Source organism: Trichoderma breve, chromosome 6 (assembly GCF_028502605.1).
Source record: "Trichoderma breve strain T069 chromosome 6, whole genome shotgun sequence".
Taxonomy (NCBI): Eukaryota; Fungi; Ascomycota; class Sordariomycetes; order Hypocreales; family Hypocreaceae; genus Trichoderma; species Trichoderma breve.
Genome location: NC_079237.1, coordinates 3,642,332 through 3,662,938, shown reverse-complemented (window position 1 = coordinate 3,662,938; position 20,607 = coordinate 3,642,332). Strand labels below are relative to the sequence as shown.

The 20,607-nt window shown below is 48.6% G+C and overlaps 9 protein-coding genes across 9 annotated transcripts; 5 read left to right on the top strand and 4 right to left on the bottom strand.

The window, feature by feature from the left end:
• Window positions 1-588: 588 nt before the first annotated feature.
• Window positions 589-975, top strand: T069G_10029 (thioredoxin domain-containing protein; the record flags this gene model as incomplete). The annotated part of the gene is made up of 1 exon (XM_056177239.1): window positions 589-975. The coding sequence occupies one exon, from the start codon at window positions 589-591 to the stop codon at window positions 973-975; it is 387 nt and encodes a 128-aa protein (XP_056025717.1).
• A 479-nt stretch (window positions 976-1,454) lies between these two features.
• Window positions 1,455-2,290, bottom strand: T069G_10028 (alpha/beta hydrolase fold domain-containing protein; the record flags this gene model as incomplete). The annotated part of the gene is made up of 2 exons (XM_056177238.1): window positions 1,455-1,874; window positions 1,928-2,290. The coding sequence occupies 2 exons, from the start codon at window positions 2,288-2,290 to the stop codon at window positions 1,455-1,457; spliced, it is 783 nt and encodes a 260-aa protein (XP_056025716.1).
• Window positions 2,291-3,795: 1,505 nt separating this feature from the next.
• T069G_10027 (NAD dependent epimerase/dehydratase family domain-containing protein) lies at window positions 3,796-4,922 on the top strand (the record flags this gene model as incomplete). Its single annotated transcript, XM_056177237.1, has 3 exons — window positions 3,796-4,026; window positions 4,087-4,579; window positions 4,642-4,922. 3 exons carry the CDS (start codon window positions 3,796-3,798, stop codon window positions 4,920-4,922), a joined length of 1,005 nt encoding a protein of 334 aa, XP_056025715.1.
• Window positions 4,923-5,866: 944 nt separating this feature from the next.
• Window positions 5,867-6,298, top strand: T069G_10026 (uncharacterized protein; the record flags this gene model as incomplete). Its single annotated transcript, XM_056177236.1, has 1 exon — window positions 5,867-6,298. The coding sequence occupies one exon, from the start codon at window positions 5,867-5,869 to the stop codon at window positions 6,296-6,298; it is 432 nt and encodes a 143-aa protein (XP_056025714.1).
• A 117-nt stretch (window positions 6,299-6,415) lies between these two features.
• On the bottom strand, window positions 6,416-7,963 carry T069G_10025 (uncharacterized protein; the record flags this gene model as incomplete). The annotated part of the gene is made up of 3 exons (XM_056177235.1): window positions 6,416-6,796; window positions 6,878-7,461; window positions 7,537-7,963. 3 exons carry the CDS (start codon window positions 7,961-7,963, stop codon window positions 6,416-6,418), a joined length of 1,392 nt encoding a protein of 463 aa, XP_056025713.1.
• Window positions 7,964-9,294: 1,331 nt separating this feature from the next.
• T069G_10024 (NADH:flavin oxidoreductase / NADH oxidase family domain-containing protein) lies at window positions 9,295-10,799 on the bottom strand (the record flags this gene model as incomplete). The annotated part of the gene is made up of 3 exons (XM_056177234.1): window positions 9,295-9,475; window positions 9,540-10,109; window positions 10,219-10,799. 3 exons carry the CDS (start codon window positions 10,797-10,799, stop codon window positions 9,295-9,297), a joined length of 1,332 nt encoding a protein of 443 aa, XP_056025712.1.
• Window positions 10,800-12,715: 1,916 nt separating this feature from the next.
• On the top strand, window positions 12,716-13,384 carry T069G_10023 (DSBA-like thioredoxin domain-containing protein; the record flags this gene model as incomplete). Its single annotated transcript, XM_056177233.1, has 1 exon — window positions 12,716-13,384. One exon carries the CDS (start codon window positions 12,716-12,718, stop codon window positions 13,382-13,384), a length of 669 nt encoding a protein of 222 aa, XP_056025711.1.
• Window positions 13,385-13,546: 162 nt separating this feature from the next.
• T069G_10022 (PLD-like domain-containing protein) lies at window positions 13,547-15,052 on the bottom strand (the record flags this gene model as incomplete). The annotated part of the gene is made up of 1 exon (XM_056177232.1): window positions 13,547-15,052. One exon carries the CDS (start codon window positions 15,050-15,052, stop codon window positions 13,547-13,549), a length of 1,506 nt encoding a protein of 501 aa, XP_056025710.1.
• Window positions 15,053-16,452: 1,400 nt separating this feature from the next.
• Window positions 16,453-17,860, top strand: T069G_10021 (adaptor complexes medium subunit family domain-containing protein; the record flags this gene model as incomplete). The annotated part of the gene is made up of 2 exons (XM_056177231.1): window positions 16,453-16,789; window positions 16,851-17,860. The coding sequence occupies 2 exons, from the start codon at window positions 16,453-16,455 to the stop codon at window positions 17,858-17,860; spliced, it is 1,347 nt and encodes a 448-aa protein (XP_056025709.1).
• Window positions 17,861-20,607: the final 2,747 nt, after the last annotated feature.

The following is a 20,607-nucleotide window of genomic DNA, read 5'->3' as shown; positions in this document are numbered from 1 at the left end:
CCACACCAGCTCGCTCGTACTCGCACGTATTCGCACGTAAATTGTCATACAGGCGCCCGAATTATTACAGAGCATTACAGATCCGTCGAAGCATACCTAGTATGTTAGGCCTCATTCCATCTATATATTTGCATCCATCTGCCTCTATCCAGATTTTCTCATCTTCATTCAATCCAAACAAACAAACAACAACAGCACAATAATAACAACACCTTCAACAACAATAGGAGCAAACAGCAAACAACTCACCAACACTCTTAAATACGCAACAAGGCAAACAAGTAACACAGAAAATCCCATTTGCGGCATATTGCGGATAATTGCGGCCCGCTCTCTCTGAACCCCGCCAACGCCTCTTTAATTGCGCCCCTCATCAGCATTGCACCATCCGGGTAACCGCTGACAAAAACAACTCCAACTTTTAAAGTCGCCTTCTGCCCTCTTCATCTTCTTCATCCATCTTTACAGTACTTGATTTTATATATCAAATCAGCCTACATCAAGAGTCTTTCTCAATAGACTTGACGAGTCGTTAAGACAACACAAACAATAAACTCAAAACACCAACAACCACACAACAACTTCACAATGGGTGCCGAGAACCTCCACCACATCGAGTCCTCCGAGCAGCTCGACTCTCTCCTCGCCTCAAACACCTACGTCGCCCTCGACTTCTACGCCGACTGGTGTCCCCCTTGCAAGGCCATCGCCCCCATCTACCAGACCCTTGCCGACAAGCACAGCGCCGACAAGTACCTCGCCTTTGGAAAGGTCAACGTTGACCACGTCCAAGACGTCGCTGCCCGATATGGCATCACCGCCATGCCCACATTCTTGTTCTTCAAGGACGGCCAGCAGGTTGCTGTCAACGGCAAGGCCATGATCCAGGGCGCTGACCCCAGGAGCTTGGGTGCCGCTGCTGAGAAGCTGGGTGGGTTGGCTCAGAAGAGAATCGAGGAGGCCACATCTGCTTAAAGAGTCTCAGAGATCGGAATAGAAAGCATGCAGTGACTGTAGGGAGCATTTTGGTTGGCAAAACAACAATGAGGATGCAGAGAGTGAAGCGTACATGGAACTCTGGGCGCACAGCGGGGAATTATATCATGGGAAAAGGCACAGCGGGTTCGATAGCATTTTAGAGTCATGCGGTATTCATTTACAAGACTTTTATTCTTTTACATCTTCGTTCTCTTTCGCGTGATAACTCGTAGCAACATGTGGTGCTTCAAGAAAGTGCCTTCACGTACACAAAAAGACACCAAACGAGCATTACAACCTAGAAAAAAAGCAATCATTATGATTATAGTCATTTGATGTAGCTATATATAAGAACCTAAATCATTTTGCCATATATTCTTCGCAAAGATGTGCTTTTCTCTCAAAATACTCTCGTATCTTCATGTTCATAACGATCCCAATTATTTTACGACATTCATTATCCGCATCTCCTTCTATCAAAGCTGTCCGTTTTCCAGCGCATTAATCCACGACCGCAGCTCTCGGTTCACTTTTGGTGCATCTTCTCTCCAAGGCCAGTGTCCAGCCTGAGGCAGTGTAACCACTCGGACCGATTGATCAAACCATTTATAGAATCCATCCAGCATCTTGTCCGAAAAGTACGGCTCCTGCATTCCCCAGATCACCACACAGGGCATCTTGTAGTGCATCCCCGAAGTGTCAATGTTTTGACCATATGGCGGCGCGGGAAAGTTCTTGCGAAAAAAGTAAAACATGCCACCTTCTGGAGAGTTCTTGAGGTACTCTTTAATCCCGGCACGATACTCGGGGTCCGTGATGGTGCGGACGACGTGATCCAAGTCGTACTCGTCGCCGGGATTGTGCTTGATGTACTTGAGTGAATACTTGGACAGCTCCTGTTGTTCCTTATCATGGTGGATGAGATGCATCATGGTGTATTGAAGATGACCAGACCCAATAACCTTTCAGGGTGTAGAAAGGCGAGCTTTTGCACTGTAATACCTCCAACATCTCCTCCTGCGAAGATTGCCCCTTCAATCTTCAAGTGATCCAGAAGGGCCACCAAGTCGCCCGCCATAACATTGCCATCGTAGGCATCTGGGTCCAGCGGCACATCGCTTGGGGGATATCCTCGAAGCGTAGGAAGAATGACAGTGTGGTCTTTGGAAAACTCGTCGATTTGCTTGGAAAAGGTCATTTCGTTGTCTGGATGGCCATGGACAAACACCAAGGCTGGGCCTTGTCCGTAAAGGTGGTAATGGATCTTGACGCCTCCATTAGAAAAGAAGTGAGAGTATTCATCAATGGGCATTTTGAATAAGCGTAGTGGTTAAATTTTTAATAGGGAAGATGTAATAAGGCGCTCTGGAGTGTTCCAATGTGCTGTGATTCAATGTCTTGAGGGAAGTAGAGCATTCACTCTGGAGGATATTTAATGATTCAAACGATAATAGTGCATGTCATAGATGTTAACTTCAACTCGAACATCTCCAAGTGAGAACCGGAGATGCTTCAGTCGACATAATTACCAACCCATGACAAATGCAAAGAGAAGCTCTGTAGGAAACCAGATCTCTGTGGGGGGTTCAGCCACGAGGGACGGCGAGTTATAACAGGAGCTTCATTTGTTTGGCTCTCGTCAGGTGACAACCCGCGAGTTATCGCTAGCGCATCGAATAGAAAAGGTCTAATTCAGAAATAGCATCTTCAACTGACTCTTGAGGACGGAGTGTGCCGGCTCCTAGATGCAACGATCCCATGCATCTCGGTAGTGCAGAGCCGGATGCTAGACCATATCGAGTAAAATATTCCATGGACACGCTAGATGATGACGTCGGTTTACAGGGACTTCAAGAAGACTTTGGTTGTTGTTCTAATTAAGAAGACATCTTGAGATGATTGCTACTTTTGCTGTGTTGTGAAGACTCAAGGCACGGACATGTACATGTAACTATATCAAATTGCCTAATAGTTGAGTTCTCTTAATTCGCTCTCATGGCCTAAATGTGATGCCGTTTCTAAGAAGCAGGAATGAATCAAGATCACTGGCTCATTCGTTAGTGTGCCGCAGCTTTAACGGGTCTCGCTCGGGCGTCGCTCGCAAAGGTCGCTTGACTCGCGAAACTCCGGATCAGCTTCTCTTTGCAAACCTGGTCAACGCTTTGAGCAACCTGCAACTTCCTGATCCCCATTCTTTATCGCCATTGGCTCTATAACTAACCCTGATCGAGAGCCCTCATACGCGTGAGTCGCACGGCATCGTTGCCGAGTTCGTGCGAACGATGCATCTCCGCGGCTGGGTTGCCTTTCGTTCCAGGGAATCACGATGAGTAGAGTTGCTTCATGGGAGGCTTACAAATGACCCTTCCATTGATAATCCTTTTTTCATATCCATTTCATTTTTCCTCTTCTCTTTCATAGCCCAGATGGATGCTCTGAATGGCATTATTTGACCCCCATCGATGACATGGTTAGCTTTATCAGCCACGGCGATGAACCCTCCGAGATTACATGATACAACATCAAGGGGAGATGGGATTGTTCATCGCGATGCTAAAAAATCTTCAATACTAAGATATTGCGATTTAGTATGGGCGTACGAGTTGGCATCATGAGGCGTAGGGAGATGTATAAAAGGTGGACATCGTCGACGAGGAAGATATTTTCGTCCACACCAACAACAACACAGTTCAAAGACATATAAACAACAGACATCACAAACAATTCACTTTTTGTTTTTAACATTCCATCTTCTTCTAAGGATTCTAAGTCCAACATCACAACTTCTTCCAACAAGAAGTCTCATTATACATTAAAATGGCCGCCCAAACTGTCCTCGTCACCGGTGCCTCCGGCTTCATTGCAGCTCACGTCGTGGAAGCCTTCCTCAAGAAGGGCTACAACGTTCGCGGAACTGTGCGCTCAGAGAAGACGGCCGAAGAAGTGCGCAAGACGCACTCAAAGTATGCCGAGCAGCTTAGCTTTGCTATTGTTACCGATATGGCTGCTGCCAATGCTTTCGACGAGGCCGTCAAGGGAGTCGATGGTGTAAGTAGATACACAAAATATTAGTAAATGATAAAATTACTAATGCGCATCAACATACAGATCATCCATACTGCCTCACCTTTTATCCTGAATGCCACCGACTTCGAAAAGGAGCTCCTTAAGCCCGCTATCCGGGGCACCACGTCCATCCTGGAGGCTGCCCAGAAGTACAACCCTTCCATCTCCAGAGTCGTCGTCACTTCGTCTTTTGCGTCTGTTCTGGACCCGATGCAAGGCCAGCGCCCCGGATACGTCTACAAGGAGGCGGACTGGAACCCCATCACCGTTGAGCAAGCCAACAGCAACCCCGTCATGGCATATCTCGCCTCAAAGACATTCGCTGAGCGAGCCGTCTTTGACTACGTCGAGGCAAACAAGCCAAATTTCACCGTGGCTACTCTGTGCCCTCCCATGGTCTACGGACCAATTGTTCACAGTGTTAGCGATGTCAAGTCGCTCAACACTTCTTCCGGCGACATCAACCGCCTCATCGATGGCTCGGAGAAGGATGTTCCTGACACTTCCTTCCACGCATTTGCCGATGTCCGCGATCGTAAGCTTTCCAAACATCCAATCTTGACATCTCTCGCAATTACTAACCATGAAATCTTACAGTTGCCGAAGCCCACGTCTTGGCCTTTGAGAAGCCAGAGGCAGCTGGACAGCGATACCTCGTTGCCAACTCTGCCTACAGCTACCAGCAGATTTGCGACATTATCCGAGAAAAGTTCCCCGAGCAGAAGGATCTGACACCCAAGGGCAACACTGGCGCTCCTCTTCCTCCCGCTTACCGCCTCGATACTACCAAGGCTGTTACTGAGCTGGGCCTCAAGTTCAGACCCCTGCAGGAGACTATTGTGGACATGGTCAACAGCTTGCTGAAGCTGCGCCAGTAGAGTAAAAGTCACTTATTCTGGAGTCATAGAGTTTTCTTTATGATAAGCAATTGAGATTTAGAGTACAGAGTTATAGAATAGAGCATAGAATAGAGTAAATGAGGAAATGATGCGTTTGTCTATTGCCTTTCCTCGGCCATTTCCACTTCCATCGAGCAGTGAAAAGCTATTCCTCTATCATCAAAAGGCCGAATTCGAACCGCGTAAGGTGGGAGAAATTTACTCCGAGCCGCAAGATCAATAACATACCTTTCAACCGTCTGGATCTCACTACCACGCAAATACTTACAATAGTCCCCTGAGCCCTGCATAACAACAAGCACATGCGCCAACTCCCTTGCCTAAATAGCCCACGCCAAGACACTCGGATCCTACATCCTTCCAATGACATGATATCTGACAGGCCCCATCGAATGACAATATGCAGGTCTCTGCCGTAGCTTCACTCTACCAAATAAGCTTAACGTAGCGGTAGTCATATTACGTAGTTTGTATGACCCTTCACACTGGGAAACGTACGCAACCCCGTCTATCAGACGTCAAGGGAGAATAGTCAGCAGAGACATCAGGCGTGGCTACGCAAGGAGAGCACGATGTTTCACAATTGGGATTCTTTTACGAGCTGCCTATTCATGCGGGGGATGTGAATGCTTACCCGTCGTCGTAGTCTTACCTTTCAGCTCTGCTGTGTTTGCGGAATCTGTGTGACATCCTTGGTGCGGTGTCGTGGAATGCTGTCTCGGGTTGCCGCGGTCGACTTGACGCATAGTTCTTTCCGGACGTCGATGCGGACTATCGGCTCTGACAAGAGCATTGACGAAATAAAGATATAAGGTTGTGATTTAAGCTTCGCTTCCTTCTTCTTGACAAGTCCAAGCTCAAGTAAACATCACTCCTACACTACATTCTACTCTACAACAAAGACCAACATACAAACATTCATCATGCTTCTTAAGTCTGTCCTCCTCACCCTCGCCATCTCTCTCGCCTCAGCGCAAAGCGAAGTCGGCCGGCCCTGCGGCTTCAAGATTGCCCCCTGCCCCTTCGACATGAAGTGCGTCGCCGACAACCCGTACTGCCCTGAGCTCAACAAATGCCCCGGCCACTGCGAGTTCAAGAACAAGTACGCCTCGTGCGGAGGCTTCACCCCGAGACCGCACAACTGCGACCGCAATCACGTGTGCCAGGACGACCCTCGGCTGCCGCCCAACTGCGGCATGGCTTGTGATATTCCGGGAATCTGCGTTCCGAAGACGGCTGAGTTTTGTGGGGGGTTCGCGGGTTTTGCTTGTCCTGCGGGAAAGTATTGTTATGATGTGCTGGATGATTGTGATCCTGAGAACGGTGGTGCGGATTGCGGTGGCATTTGTTTGTAGAGAAAGCCATCGATTCTTCAAGAAATAGTGAATTGAAACTCCAATCGCATTGCTATTCTACCATCGTGATAGACCCGAAATGCGCCTACTCAATGGTAGCCGGGAAGGTCGCTCTTCTTAATACAACTTGGCATGCACCTTACGGATCTGCCTTCTTTTCTCTTGGAGGATCTCTTCTTCAATTTCTTTAGCCTTGAAGAACTCTTTTTCAATAACAAAAAGCTCGAATTTACTAAGTTCAGCAGTAGAACCAGCAGCGAAAAGTTCGAATATAGTATCGTTGCTGGTACCTTTCTGCTCTACCAGAATCCTGACAATCTCTGGCAGTAAATTTTCATCTCGGATTTGAGCAGCAGCAGTAATAATTTCTGATGTAATATTATTACTGCTGCCTTTCTTCTGAAGTAGTCTTTTAATAAAATATGTTCGTAAATCGTAATTTTGGGTCTCAGCAACAGTATCGAGAATATCCGGTATAGTATCGTCCCAGCAGTCTTTCTGCTCCCGCAGGCTTTCTATCATCCCTATTTGTAAATCGTTTTTTATTTTTGGATGGTAATTTGAGATATTAGCAGCAACAGCGAGAACGTCTAATACAGTATCGTTTCTGAAGTCTGTCCGCTGCAGGAATGTTTTTATGATCTCTGTTTGTAAATCGAAATCTTGGACCTTAAAAGCAGCAGTAAGAACTTGTTGTATAGTATCGTTGCTGAAATCTGTCTGCTGCAGGAATGTTTTTATGATCTCTGTTTGTAAATCAAAATCTTGGATCTTAGCAGCAGCAGTAAGAACTCGTTGTGTAGTATCGTTTCTGAAATCTGTCTGCTGCAGCAGTGTTTTTATAAACTCTGCTTGTAAATCGGAATCTTGGATCTCAGCAGCAGCAGTGAGAACTTCTGGTATAGTATCGTTGCTGTAGTTTTTCTGCCCCAGCATCCTGATAATCTTTCTTCTTGAATCCTTAGATGCAATCCTGGGTATCGCTTCTAAAATTGGAGCGACTCTATAATCTTGAGTCTTCAGGGATAAAAGAAAACACATCGCTGAATGGCCAGATTCTGAGTTCTTCAAGGTGGCGAGGATAACGTTTTCGGTGATGGCGATTTGATTCTGGTGAGACCAGAATGCTTCAAATACTTCTTTGGCAGCGTTCAAGTTTGCGGCTGCACATAATAAAATCGTCTCATCTATGCTGAACTCTCCTCCACGACACCGAAGCAATACATTGACCACCATACCGTCTTTGTCATACTGTGCCGCAGCCTTGATCATATCCTGACTGACCAGAATCTCAGGTGTTCTGAGAATCCTCTCCATATGGTCGGATCGTGACATTTCTGTCAGGTGCCTGAAAATGTCCGTCTCGAGTTTTGGCAAGTACGTGGCCAGCTCTCGGATCGAGGACAAGCGCGGTGCCACATTAAAGTCGCTCATATCAAAATCGTAAATATACTTGATGACATCGTGGACAAGCTTCTCCTGAGATTTCTTGTAATCCGGGAAAAGAGGGTCGTCGCATTTGTTCGCCAAATCAGACGACATGCCTCGTAGCGCGTAAACAAGATCTCGGGGATCTGTGGCCTCACTGCTCCCAAAGTTGAGTAGAAGTTTGTAAAAGCTTCGACTCTCGCTCCACCATGTAGATTGCCTCCATGGAGATGGCATGATGTCAAGTACAGATTGGCAGTGCGCATCTGGGGTGATTCCTAAGAGTAGAGGAGCAAGAGCAAAAATACGGGCTGACACAGATTTTGTACCACAAGATATGATGCCCGCCTTTGCGAAAGCCACTTCTTGTAGAATCCAAACTCTGCGAAACCATGGTTGCTCTAGAATTTCCTGCAGGCCTCGTCGCTGTAACTCTGCGAGGCAACGGTCATGTTCCTCCAAAGATGGCCGAGTTGAAGTCCAAAGGTCTTTCCAGTGGCTATCATCGCGCGACCAGGCTCTATAAGCATGCTGTATACTCTCTTTCTGCAGCTGCTGTAGGCCTTCCATCAAGATATCTGTCGTATATGACCCCGAACTTAAACGGAAAATCACACGATCCGCTTCCTTGTAGATATTTCCCATTTGTCCAACTTGGTGTCCCCTTTCTTTATCATTTTCTTGGTCAATGCATACTGCGTCAATCCACAGGACCCGTTCTCGGTCTTGGTGGCGAAGACTGAGCAGTGCGCGATATAGATTATGGGTGATCTTTAGACAACAACCGTTTACATGAATCTTTTCGGAGAGAAAAGGAGAACCCCAAGTGTATGAGAGAGCTTCGTAAGAAATCATATTCTCACGGTCGTGTAATTCTGCTTGGAAAAGCTTGCAAGATATCATCGTATCGTCATTTCCAGGATTTAGGCTGAGTAATCGTATGGCAGGCTTCTCCAGATTGAGAGACTCATACTTGAATTCATCCATGAGTGCATATAATAGCTTGCTGAATAACAAAGTCGGGAAGTCGGCTATCAATGGTAGAGTTTGAGATCAAAAAAAAGACTTGAATGGCATGGGGCTTCATGGATCAGAGAGAAAAGCTCGTCTCTACATAGGCTGCATGATGTGTTGAGAGGTTGGGCCAATATGATTCAGCCTTGGGCAGCAAATACGCAGCTCAACAGCCATTTAATGGCGACCGACCTGGACACGTTGGCTTGCATGATGGCATACATAACCGATAGAGGGCCAATCAAAATCTTGTCACACGTAAATTAGGCAGGAATATAGCTTTAACGCGTCAATTAAGGATCGAGGTACTGAGTGGAGAGTATCAATGTGATGCCTAAGCCACTGTTTAAAGTGCAGTTACATGCAAACATTGAAGGCTGTGCCATGCAGCTATTTGTGGGCAAAGCCTAAGCTTGATCACACGCACGCTGTGCGAATAACATTGGAAAAGCATGTATGGAATAGAGAGTTTTCCAAATTGACACTCTGGGTACAAGTAAACTTTTGTCTAAATATACTGTTTAACTCCTGTACAAAGATCCTTCAAGTGTCGCTTAGGCTGCTGCGTAGGCTGTTCCATAAGGCTGAAGCTCAAGGCCCTCAATGTAGAGAGGACCTGGCAGCCCGCCCTTCTGCCTGTTCCCCAGCCATTTCTCGATTGCGCGCTGGATGACCTTTTCATGGTCAGGTCTGCTCAGATCGAGTGGTTCATGGCCAAGACCAGCCAACATCATCCTACATCACAATGCCATGTCAGTATACTGTATCTGGCTACCCCTCTCGTGCAGAATTAACTCACTGTATAGACGCGGTGGCGTTGGTTATCATAAAGATGTCCTCACCAATCAACTGCTTAATAGCACCATCAGTAACACCATCGAGAATCTTCTGCGGCAAGTCGAATTCATGAGCAGCTGGACGACCAATTCCAACTCCATCCACCTTTTCCAACGCCTTGACCATGCCAGCAGCCGTGCGAAGACCGCCAGTGATGTAAGCCTTGGTCTTCTTCAGCTCGGGCATGATCATTTCCGCAAACTCGATAAAGTAAGCCTCTCGCTTCTTGGTGGACTCTCTCTTGTGCACAAACGCCAAAGACTCGTATGTGCCCCCCGATAGCTCAACCCAGTCAAAGTTGTTCTTCTCGAGCTCTGCGCAGAGAACTTTGCAGTCTTCGACTGTGAAACCGCCCTTCTGGAACTCGGTGCTGTTGAGTTTGATGCCAATGCTGAAGGACTTGTCGGGAACGCGAGCGCGGATGGCATCTGTGATCTCAAAGATGATTCGTGCGCGGTTGGTCAGCGAGCCGCCGTATTGGTCTGTCCGAAGGTTGGTCGACGGTGCCAGGAATTGGGCCAAGAGATAACCACTGCAAGCCATATGTGTTAGTATCACTCCACTGGACCCTCCTCTCCAATTGCTTAACCGCATCCTCAGATGAGAAAATGTATTGGAAACGTCTCCGTCTTGAGACTTACTGTGCGCCATGGAGCTCAACACCGTCAAACCCGGCCTTGTAGCAATACTCGGCTGCGTGGGCAAACGAGTTGACAACGTGATCGATATCAGCCTGCTCCATCGCCCTTGGCTTGGCGAATGATCCGAATTCAGAACCCTTCAGCTGTACATCACTAGCGGAGATGGGGTGAGGCTGAATGTTGTCCGTAACTTGTCGGCCCGGGTGGCTCAGCTGTGTGTAAACGAGACTGCCATGCTCCTTTGCTGCCGAGGCGATGTCCTTGAACCTTTCAAATCGTTCGCCAGAAAATGGTGCTTCTAAGGGAATAATGTGGTTTCCAACGCCCTCAAGCTGGTCGTACTCGATCATGGTGTTACCAAGAAGAATGACTCCATATCCACCTGCACCCCATAGCCTGTAAAGGTTGGCGAGCTCCTTTGAGGGGATTCCTCTCTTGGTCAAGTCCTTGTCGTCCCAACTTGACTGTAGTTCAGACATGGCAGCCTTCATGAAGCGGTTCTTGGCCGTCTTGCCACTGAACTCAAAGGTAAGGGGCCGGCCGAGAGGCGTAGGGTCAACCTTTTCGGGAGCTTGTGTCATGATGAACGTTACTTGTTTAGCGTCTTCTAACGAAAGGGTATATAAGAAATGGTGTTGATTGAAGGCTCTGTGTCTCTCTGGTTCTCAATTACGTTCTGGTTGAGGGAAACGTCTCCATTTTATACTGGCAGGCTACTACGTAACACGACATGATACGAAAACACACATAGTGGAGATATCCATCAATGGAAAACCCCTAGTCTTAGCGGTTATGCGAAAGGCGATTATAGGTTCCTCGTGACGATCACTCATGCCTTGCTAATGCGAAAATTGGAATCTTTACTCCTTGTCTCCTCAACGTCGCGGATGGGTGGAGCATGAAAATCGGAGTTGCTCACGCCATGCTTGCAAGGAAGCGTCCGTTTCAAAGGTTATCAATCGCTTAGCAACTGCAAAGTCCGCTAGGGTTCGGCATACGGCATATAGACATGGTTCTTAGCTTGAGAGGGTTGTCAATGCATACTCAGTCGTATTCCCGAAACTACACAATACCTGGTCTACAGTCATATGTCAGATATCGGTTATCGGTTATTGTTGCGGTCATTGGCCTTTTAAGTCAGGTACACCCATGAGCATTTGGATCCTCCTCATGTCGCATTGCTAATGACCGGTTAGGCTACCTGCACCTTCATGTATGTTGAAGGTGTTCAAGATAATTATGTCATGTAGTCCGATAGCAAACTGCGCAAGATTTCCGCAAATTGTGGATAACGGAGGTTAAACGAGTGCGAGAAGCGGTGGCTTTCCAAGGATATCTGGCCCGCTTCAAGTGTCCGCCCTCTAGTCAGGCTGTCAAATGCTATTTGGACGCTAAAACTCTTGATCTAGTCTATACTGTATGGTTCTACGGATTATGCAAGTCAATCTTCTCCCAGTTGCTAGCCCACCACTCATGAGAGATGAGCACTCCTATTGGGGCTTAGATTCCGTGATGGCAGGCCAAAAGCTATAGATCGAATCCGACTTAGCGGCGCAAGAACATACCCAGGAAACTTCGTGCTCAAATCGAAAGAGGACGGCTGCGGAATCTCGAGTTATTAATAACGCAGTTCCGGCAGCAATTCCGAATCTTCGGCCCAGGGAAAGAAATACCGTCCGCCGCCATGGACACAGCCTTCATCTCATCTCCAGGCGGCTTCTGGGTGCCTTCCGTCTGAGACGATTTAGACGACTTACACGGAATATGCCGATGAAGCACACGGGAGCGGAGCCGTTCGCTCTAACTACTGCATTGAGGAGCGGCACGGCAGGGGAGCGGCACGGGCTTACATGACATACAGCCATGGTCTCATCGGCATTTTGTTTCTCTAAGATATGCTGGCGTTACATACAATACTTGTACTTGTAATTTCTCTACATGTGCTTTCATCCAAGCCAAATCTGTGTTTAACATGTCCAATTCCTTAGATATCGATGGGTCTTATAACCCCATCTCTAGTTCATCCCACTTAGACCATAGCAATAACTTGCTCACTAGCAACCACTGGGCTGAACTAACATGTAGGGCTAAATCGCACGCTTGTATTATAAATACACGTACAAGGGAAAATTGATCCAAACCACCACGGAGAAAAATACCCGCCGAGGCAAGGTTTAGATTAGGTCAGCGGCCTAAACAGTGGAGTTTTGCTTTCAAATCCAAAGCCGTGAGGGTTGCAGATTGGCTGCATTCCGTGGAGAAGCTCCCATCGGTAGAGCAATCAGACCGTGGGGATAAAGCGTGCAAGGGGATAGGCAGGGTTAGTATAAATGGCAAGTTTTCGCGATAGATCGAGGCTTCAAATCCCATCAGCTCTGCCTGTCACATATCACACAACCCCCTGCAACAGGTTGAGCTTTGATCACTAAGCCTCTAAGCACTTGATAACTACGGGACATCAATTACACGGGTCTGGTATTTCATAATCACGCCAATCATGACACACTTCCGCATCGATGTCGTCTCAGACACCGTCTGCCCCTGGTGCTACGTTGGCCGCAAGCAAGTCCAGCGAGCCCAGCAAATCTGGCAGCAGCGCTATCCTTCATCCACCGACACCTTCTCGGTCAAATATGCCCCCTTCCAGCTAAACCCAGACTCCCCTCGGGGTCCTGGCAAGAGCATTGATAAGCAGGGCTACTATGTGCAGCGCTTTGGCCCCGAGCGGACGGCCATGATCCAGGATCGCCTTCGCGGAGTTGGCGAGGCCATTGGCATCAACTTTCGTTTCGGCGGTAGGGTTGGCAACTCGCGAGACTCGCACCGCTTGATTCACCTGGCCAAGAAGCACGGCGATGAGACGGAGCTCAAGGTCGTTGACGGGCTCTTTGCCGCGTACTTTGAGAATGAAAAGGACATTACTGATCACGATGTCCTGAAAGACGTTGCCGTCGGAGCGGGTATCCCTGAGGCGGAGTTTAAGAAGGCTATTGTGGAGAGTGATGAGGGAGGCGAGGAGGTTGACATGTCTGCTGGAACTGCGCGGTTCAGGGGCATCAGTGGCGTGCCGGATTACACGATTCAGGGCAAGTTCAGGTTGAGCGGTGCTCAGGACGCCATGGAGTTTGTCAACGTCTTTGAGAGAGTCAAGGCTCAAGATGTTTGATTGCATAAGCGCATTACTGAATAATAGAAATAAAGAAAAATAGAATAAAACAAAATAGAAAAAGAGGAGCGACAAGATCTCCGCCATGACGATGAAACTCAGGGTATTCTGAAAATACATATCGCGCTGATATCCAACCAGATACTCCAACCTAGTAAACAATCAGCCTCTGCTGCTAAATACAACCTCTGCTCTCCTCTCAAGCACACTTTCCCACACTCTCCTCTCTCTAAATCCCGGCATGTAAAACAGCACGCCAATCTCCTGGCTCGTCCACCAGCTAGCCCTGTCCATGTTGCCCGAGCCCAGCACCAAGTACTCGTCGTCCACCATTGTCATCTTAAAATGGGCAAAGACAGGTTCATCCTCGAGATTCGCGCGGTCACTGAGCTGCTTATAGTAGAGTATCTCCAGCTGTCCTGGCGCCACTGATTGGGCCTCTGGATCATTCCGCTGAGATCTCTTACACAGAGCTTTGTACTTTTTGACAAACCGCCGGATACACCACGATGTTGTTGTACCAGCAGTAACAAGCTGCTCAATGACCATCATATTGCGGCCTGTACGCACATGTACGTTGACTCCGCGAGAGATTGCTTCTAGCAGAGCATCTATCACGGGCCACGATGTGAGATTCGGCGTGACGAGATGAATGTCGTGGCGAGCATTTGCAAACAGAGTCAGAAGCGCGGCGTTGAGAGGCGTCATGGGCGGATTGGACTGAGAAAAGAAGGGAAAGGGAAAGAATCTGAATCGAGGATTTCGATGATGCGGTGATGGGAGAAAGATGGCTGGCGTTGGTGCAACGGCAGTGAAGTGAATGCACTGCGTAGCTGAACTGTCATCGTCTTCTCCATTAAGAGGCGATGAGCTTGAAGTCTCAACGTCTTCATCAACGCCGTCATCGATATCCCCACCTCGGTGCCTATTTGCCGTAATTCTCTGTCTCCTTGCCAATTCGATATTATCGTTGTTTGTTGCCCTCATCTTGTCAACTCTGGCTCCCCAGACTCGAGCGTGGAAAGTGAGCAGCTTGTCCACAACGTCGCCCTCCAGCTCGACACATCCCTCAAACCATCGCTCCCAACTCACGTTACAGCTCGGAACCCACGCCTTGGCTTCATCCACTATGACATATTTTGGATGCATCACGCTCAGAGGTGTAAAGAAGAGGCTCTTGACCGTCATCTCAATACCCCCTTTTCTCAGCGTCTCCTCATCCGGCAAGCCCAACTTGGCCCATTTCGACGGCGGATAGACACATCCCTCTGGCGCAGACGTGTGAAATAGTTTCTGAAACAGTCCCCAAGATGAGAAGCCAATGTTTATATGCAGCGTAGGCAATGGATCTCCCGGTCTTGAGCGCGCCTCAGCTAGTTGGATGAGGGTCTGGCGGATGCCGTCGAGAGATGGAGAGGCGGCCCAGTAACATGTGACGAAATGGACTGAATGCTTGGCGGATGCAATGGCAGGCAGAATTGCGCGAGTGAAGATGGAGTGTCCCGTGCCGACGTAGAGAAGCTTTGGCGTGCTAGTCGTTAGGAGGGAGTCAATGGCCTCAGGATCGTGGTAGTTCGGGGAGTCTTTGGAGCGCTCATGTTGGTGGGATAGGAGCAAGTCTTTCCATGGTGTCACAAAGGAAGATGGAAATTCCAACGGTTGTGACATGGGAAATGAGAAGAATAAATAGATAACAATAAAAGAGAAAGAAAAGAGAAAGCAATTAGCAACGAATGCTCAGCAATTGAGGACGTGGGAGGCGAGTGAGAAGCAGACGGATGAGAGCTCAGCTTAGTATAGAGGAATAGATGACGAGGTGTCCCAACAGCACAGCCACACGCGCACAAACAGCGTCTGAAGCAAACACGCCGTATGTTTCAGCTGCACGTGGAAACAGGAGCAAAAAGGGTCGGGAATTGCATGTCTGTTAATAAGAGTGGCCAAAAAGAAGAGGCATTACGGTGACGATAGTGAAATTGATAAAAAGGGCAAAAATTAACTGTCCTCGGTGAGGCTCGAACTCACGACCTTCAGATGGCCCAAACTGATGTTTGGATCATATCGTCTAATATGAGACTGACGCGCTAGCCAACTGCGCCACGAAGACCCGTTATTGAAATGGAAGGGGCATAGCATCAATTATCAAGCTGGTCTCAAGCCGACGCTGTCAGTGAAATCCAACACCCGCATCTTATCGAATACTTGGGGGGAATTGTTCACTCTTTAGATTTGTCACTAGATGGGATGTATGAGCTCCAGGCTTCACCTGGCTTAGATGTGCCCTTTCGGTGTACTTATGTATAATTGCACTTATTCCGTTTCCTATTATTACTAGTCGAGAGATATATTAAGGAAGACACATGCCAATTCGTCCGGAAGGCTACATAGCTGTTAAGAGCCTCCAATATAATAAATGCTGCAGCTGCCAGAAGACCCTGAATATAGCAGCTCCACGTCTGCATTTGCTCAAGATGCACATTAAGCGCTAAACTATTCAGGTCTAAGAGAGCTCCAAATCCTACATAGTGCCTGCCCTGTGTGTCTTTAATTACATGTACATGGTGGCTTCACAGTATACAGGTCCATAGGTAGTTAACTACCGCTTAATTGTATTGATCAAAACATCTATAGAACCAGACTCGTTGCCGGCTCTTAAATCGCAGAGTACATCAATCATGTTATTGATCAATTGGTAATGGATTGGATTGATCCGAATACTCCGCCATATGCCCTCAAGTGCTCCATATGTACACAGCTAAATAGTGGCTACAGCGGGACGGTGCTATCAATTCAGGGGACTACAGTGACCAAGCCCCCCTGTAACCTGTTCCTCTCTGGCGCCATAGTCACGCGCCTCGGCGGGGCTCTCCAGCACGCTTTCCGCACCTGCAGCTCGATTTCATTAATCGCCCGACCTGGAGCTTGTCGCATCGCAGCCTCACCTTGACCAACTCCAACTCCAGTACGTCAAGTCCTCTGTCTGCTGCTCGAGTCACGGCCTCTCCTTTTTTGCGACTCTTTTCCTTCCTTTCCCTTTTCCTTCTCTTCTCCTCCGAAGGTTATCCAAGATGCTCTCCGGCGTGCTCATCTTCAACCAAAAGGGCGAGAATCTCATCTTCCGCGCCTTTCGCAACGACTGCCGCCCTCGCCTTGCCGACGTCTTCCGCATCCAAGTCATCTCCAATGCCCAGGTCCGATCGCCCATCTTGACGCTGGGCAGCACGACTTTCAGCCATGTCAAGCACGAAAATATTTACCTCGTCGCCATCACCAAGAGCAACGCCAATGCCGCGCTGGTCTTTGAGTTCCTCTACCGGCTGATTCAGCTGGGAAAGGGGTACTTTGGCAAGTTTGACGAGGAGGCCGTCAAGAACAACTTTGTGCTGGTCTACGAGCTGCTGGATGGTAAATTCTTCTAAGCTTTTGCTTATCATCACAATTACTAACAGCGTGCCTTCAACCGCAGAAATCATCGACTTTGGCTATCCGCAAAACACCGAGACAGACACGCTCAAAATGTACATCACCACCGAAGGAGTCAAGTCCGAGTCGCGCCCCGAAGACACGTCCAAAATCACCATGCAGGCCACCGGCGCGCTGTCATGGCGAAAGGCAGACGTCAAGTACCGCAAGAACGAGGCCTTTGTCGATGTCATCGAGGACGTCAACCTGCTCATGTCTGCTACCGGCGCAGTTTTGCGAGCGGATGTCACGGGCCAAATCGTTATGCGCGCCTATCTCTCCGGCACCCCCGAGTGCAAGTTTGGCCTCAACGATCGACTGCTGCTGGATAACGACGGATTGCTGAGCCTGCCCAGCGGCAACAAGATGGGCACCAAGGCCACCAAGGCGGCTGCGGGAAGCGTCACGCTGGAGGACTGCCAGTTCCACCAGTGCGTCAAGCTGGGCAAGTTTGACACAGACAGAATCATCAGCTTCGTCCCGCCCGACGGCGAGTTCGAGCTCATGCGCTACCGTGCCACGGAAAACGTCAACCTCCCCTTCAAGGTACACGCCATCGTCAACGAGGTCAGCCGCACAAAGGTCGAGTACAGTATCGGCGTCAAGGCCAATTTCGGTTCCAAGCTCTTCGCCACCAATGTCATCATCAAGATCCCGACTCCCCTCAACACCGCCAAGATCACCGAGCGTTGCACACAGGGCAAGGCCAAGTACGAGCCCAGCGAGAACGTCATTGTCTGGAAGATTGGCAGATTCACGGGCCAGAGCGAGTACGTCCTCACTGCCGAGGCTTCCCTGACAAGTATGACAAACCAGAAGGCGTGGAGCCGGCCGCCCCTGAGCATGAACTTTAGCTTGCTCATGTTTACCAGCTCAGGCTTGCTGGTACGCTATCTAAAGGTCTTTGAGAAGAGCAACTATTCCAGTGTCAAGTGGGTGCGGTACATGACAAGAGCAGGTTCATATGAAATAAGGTACGTCATCTTGAATCCAAAGATCCCTCTATTGTGCTAACTCTTGTGTTTTTTTCCCTCCCATCTAGATTTTGAGGTGATTTGACTGTATGATGATGGATTTATGGCATGTATGGCGTTGAAGGATACTCGGGCAAAAAGCTTTAATATCATTGCATCTTCTTAATCTTCCCTTCTCGAGCATGGCGTCTCTTCCGCAACCGAGGCTGCAATCCATCCTGCGAGGATATGACAGCTTCAGCGGTGGAAAGCTTGTGACACATTCACTTTGACAGCCCCCCTTTCGTGCTACATACCCCTCGGATCCGTCCACGGATGGCTGCAGAAAATCTCAGATCTACCCCTTATCCTCGTACGGTGCCCAATGGGATCCAGCAAACCCGCTCGCTGATGTCTGTTCTTATTTTGCATCAAGAACGACAGAATACCCAGGTTCAAGGACCTTCGGGTAGGCACCGTTCTACTGACAGCGTCTGAAGATGATTCAGATTCTCATTCGGTCCGAAATAGTACATCCCGGTGAAGAACAGGCATCGAATTGGTTCATCTGCGGCCGCCAATACCAGGGATGGTGCTCAAACCCGGCCGGTAGTTCCAGGCCCGCCAAAAGCTGTATGTTTGCCACAGCAGCAGCAGTTCAGTCAGCTCGCATGTATTCTGGATATCGTCTGAAGAAGGAGGCCGGAAATAGAGCGAGAAAATACGAGGCTTCACTAATGAGGCCTCTCACTAACAGAATCGAGTCTTCAAATGTACCCTCAGGTGACGCCACGAATGTGCCTTTCCCATGGGTATGACGGGATGTCCTGGATCGGCCACCCGCATGTTGTCTTATGCTCCAAACGTTGTTGTGTGACTGTTTCTTGGCCTTGCGCGTTTACTTCTACTATCGTGATGCATTCTAAACACAGGTAATCAAGTTCCGTGAGAGCAAGCGGACGGCTCGAGCATCATTGTCCCGTTCGGCCGAAAACGATATTCGATATCGCAGAGACCATTGCTTGGAGTGGCAAATTAAACCGAAGGAATACATCGTGAGCCAGCTCTCGTTATTACAGCTCAGACAGAGCAATCCATGCATTGCGTAACACCAATTCATTCCCGAGGCATGTGCTTTCTCCGAGGCCGAGTCTTGGGAGCATCAGCCCCGGATTAACCAACGTGGAAATCACGATATCCTACTAGGTTATCGCTGTTTATGCTCCTGTGAAAGCTGACCTCTCTACCTATTCGATTTTCCTTTCTCTTTCCTTATCACCAGGCGTTGAAGCTATGGAGTATCTGAACTCAGCCGGCCATGCTACCCCGGCGATTGAGAGTGCAATGGACTTCAATGTCTCATTCATTCATGCAAGTATCTGCGGCGCTTTTATCCATCACACATAGAACCTTATTAACCCAGACAGTATCACGATGATCCGCAGGTCCCTCTCGTATGTGGTCCGACGGCGTCGAATATCCCCTCTCCAAGAGCACACAACTTTGGTAGCACCTGCAACTTCCCACGAGACTTTGGGCGTCACCGGCCTCTTGTAACCTGATAAAGAGCGCCAGAGGCCCTTGAACGACCTTCTAGAAGGAATTTTATCATATTTCACTCAAACACATGTTTGCCTCTCCGACGGAACTCTCTTGCGCTCGAATATCTGGGGGTATATCCAAACACATCTGATATGTATCAAGCAAGCCACACGGCATCCTGCCGCTCAGAAACGCCTTTTGCGATGCTCCAAATGGGCTTCCAGCTCATGAACAATCCTATCAGGCCACTATTCCCTCCATCCAGCTGTCATGGCTTATACCTTGCCTTTGTTTTAAAGGCAATATGTCTTATTTTCTGTGCTCCCCCTTTTGCGCCGAGGCAAAGTGGTCCTATTTTTGTGTCAGTATTGCCTCCATCACCACCCAGGTCGGAGGCAAGGCTCCATAAGGACCGTAGTGAGCACATGAAAGAACCTCCCTCGTCTCCCAGAAGCAGTCCTACAATGGCTATACTATTGCGCGTTATTGGAATGGGCAAATGTCCCAGCTGATAAGCGAGGCCCGAGGGCAAGTCGTTGACAGTTGATCGAGCAGCAAAGACAACAGCGTACCGAGACTGACGGCGAGATTATATATGGAATCCTATCTCTCTCTTCAACACAGACTCAGTCAGCATCAGTCAATACACAGCGACAATCACTACAACACTTAACATACCTTCTCCCTGATATCAGCACCAACGATATCAGCCTCGGCTCTGCACAATTCTCACCCTTTTCTAGTACATTCATTGGCACAGCACTAGGGCCACTGAATCCGACCTGTTCAACAAGAGACAGAGCTTCGATATCCGTTCTGGATTTCATTGACTTTGATACCTTTCCTGCAAGCGAGAAAGTCTGCCTAGCGGCCCTTTTCATCAAGGCTCTTTGCTGCCTCCAGATGAACTTTGCCTTTTCGTGGAGGACATATTTTCCAGACTTGGCTATCTTGTTGTAGGCTGCAGCAACTGTGGTGTGGGATATCCAATATTCCAAGCGGTAGGCTTTACGAGGTCGAATAGACAACACAGCCACCTGTCTTTGGCGGACCACTGAGTGTCTGAAGACAAATTTCATACTCGACATAGCAAGGACAAGACAGGGCAGAAGGAGAATCACCAGCGGAACCGTCATCCTCCTCCATGCCGCTCACCTCTAGCTTGTCTGCCGATCTGACATCTTCACACGGAGACATTTGACAAACGCTCAAAGAGAGCGCCGTCTTGGCCATTCACATTTCGTCCCGCCCCTTCAACCTGCTTTC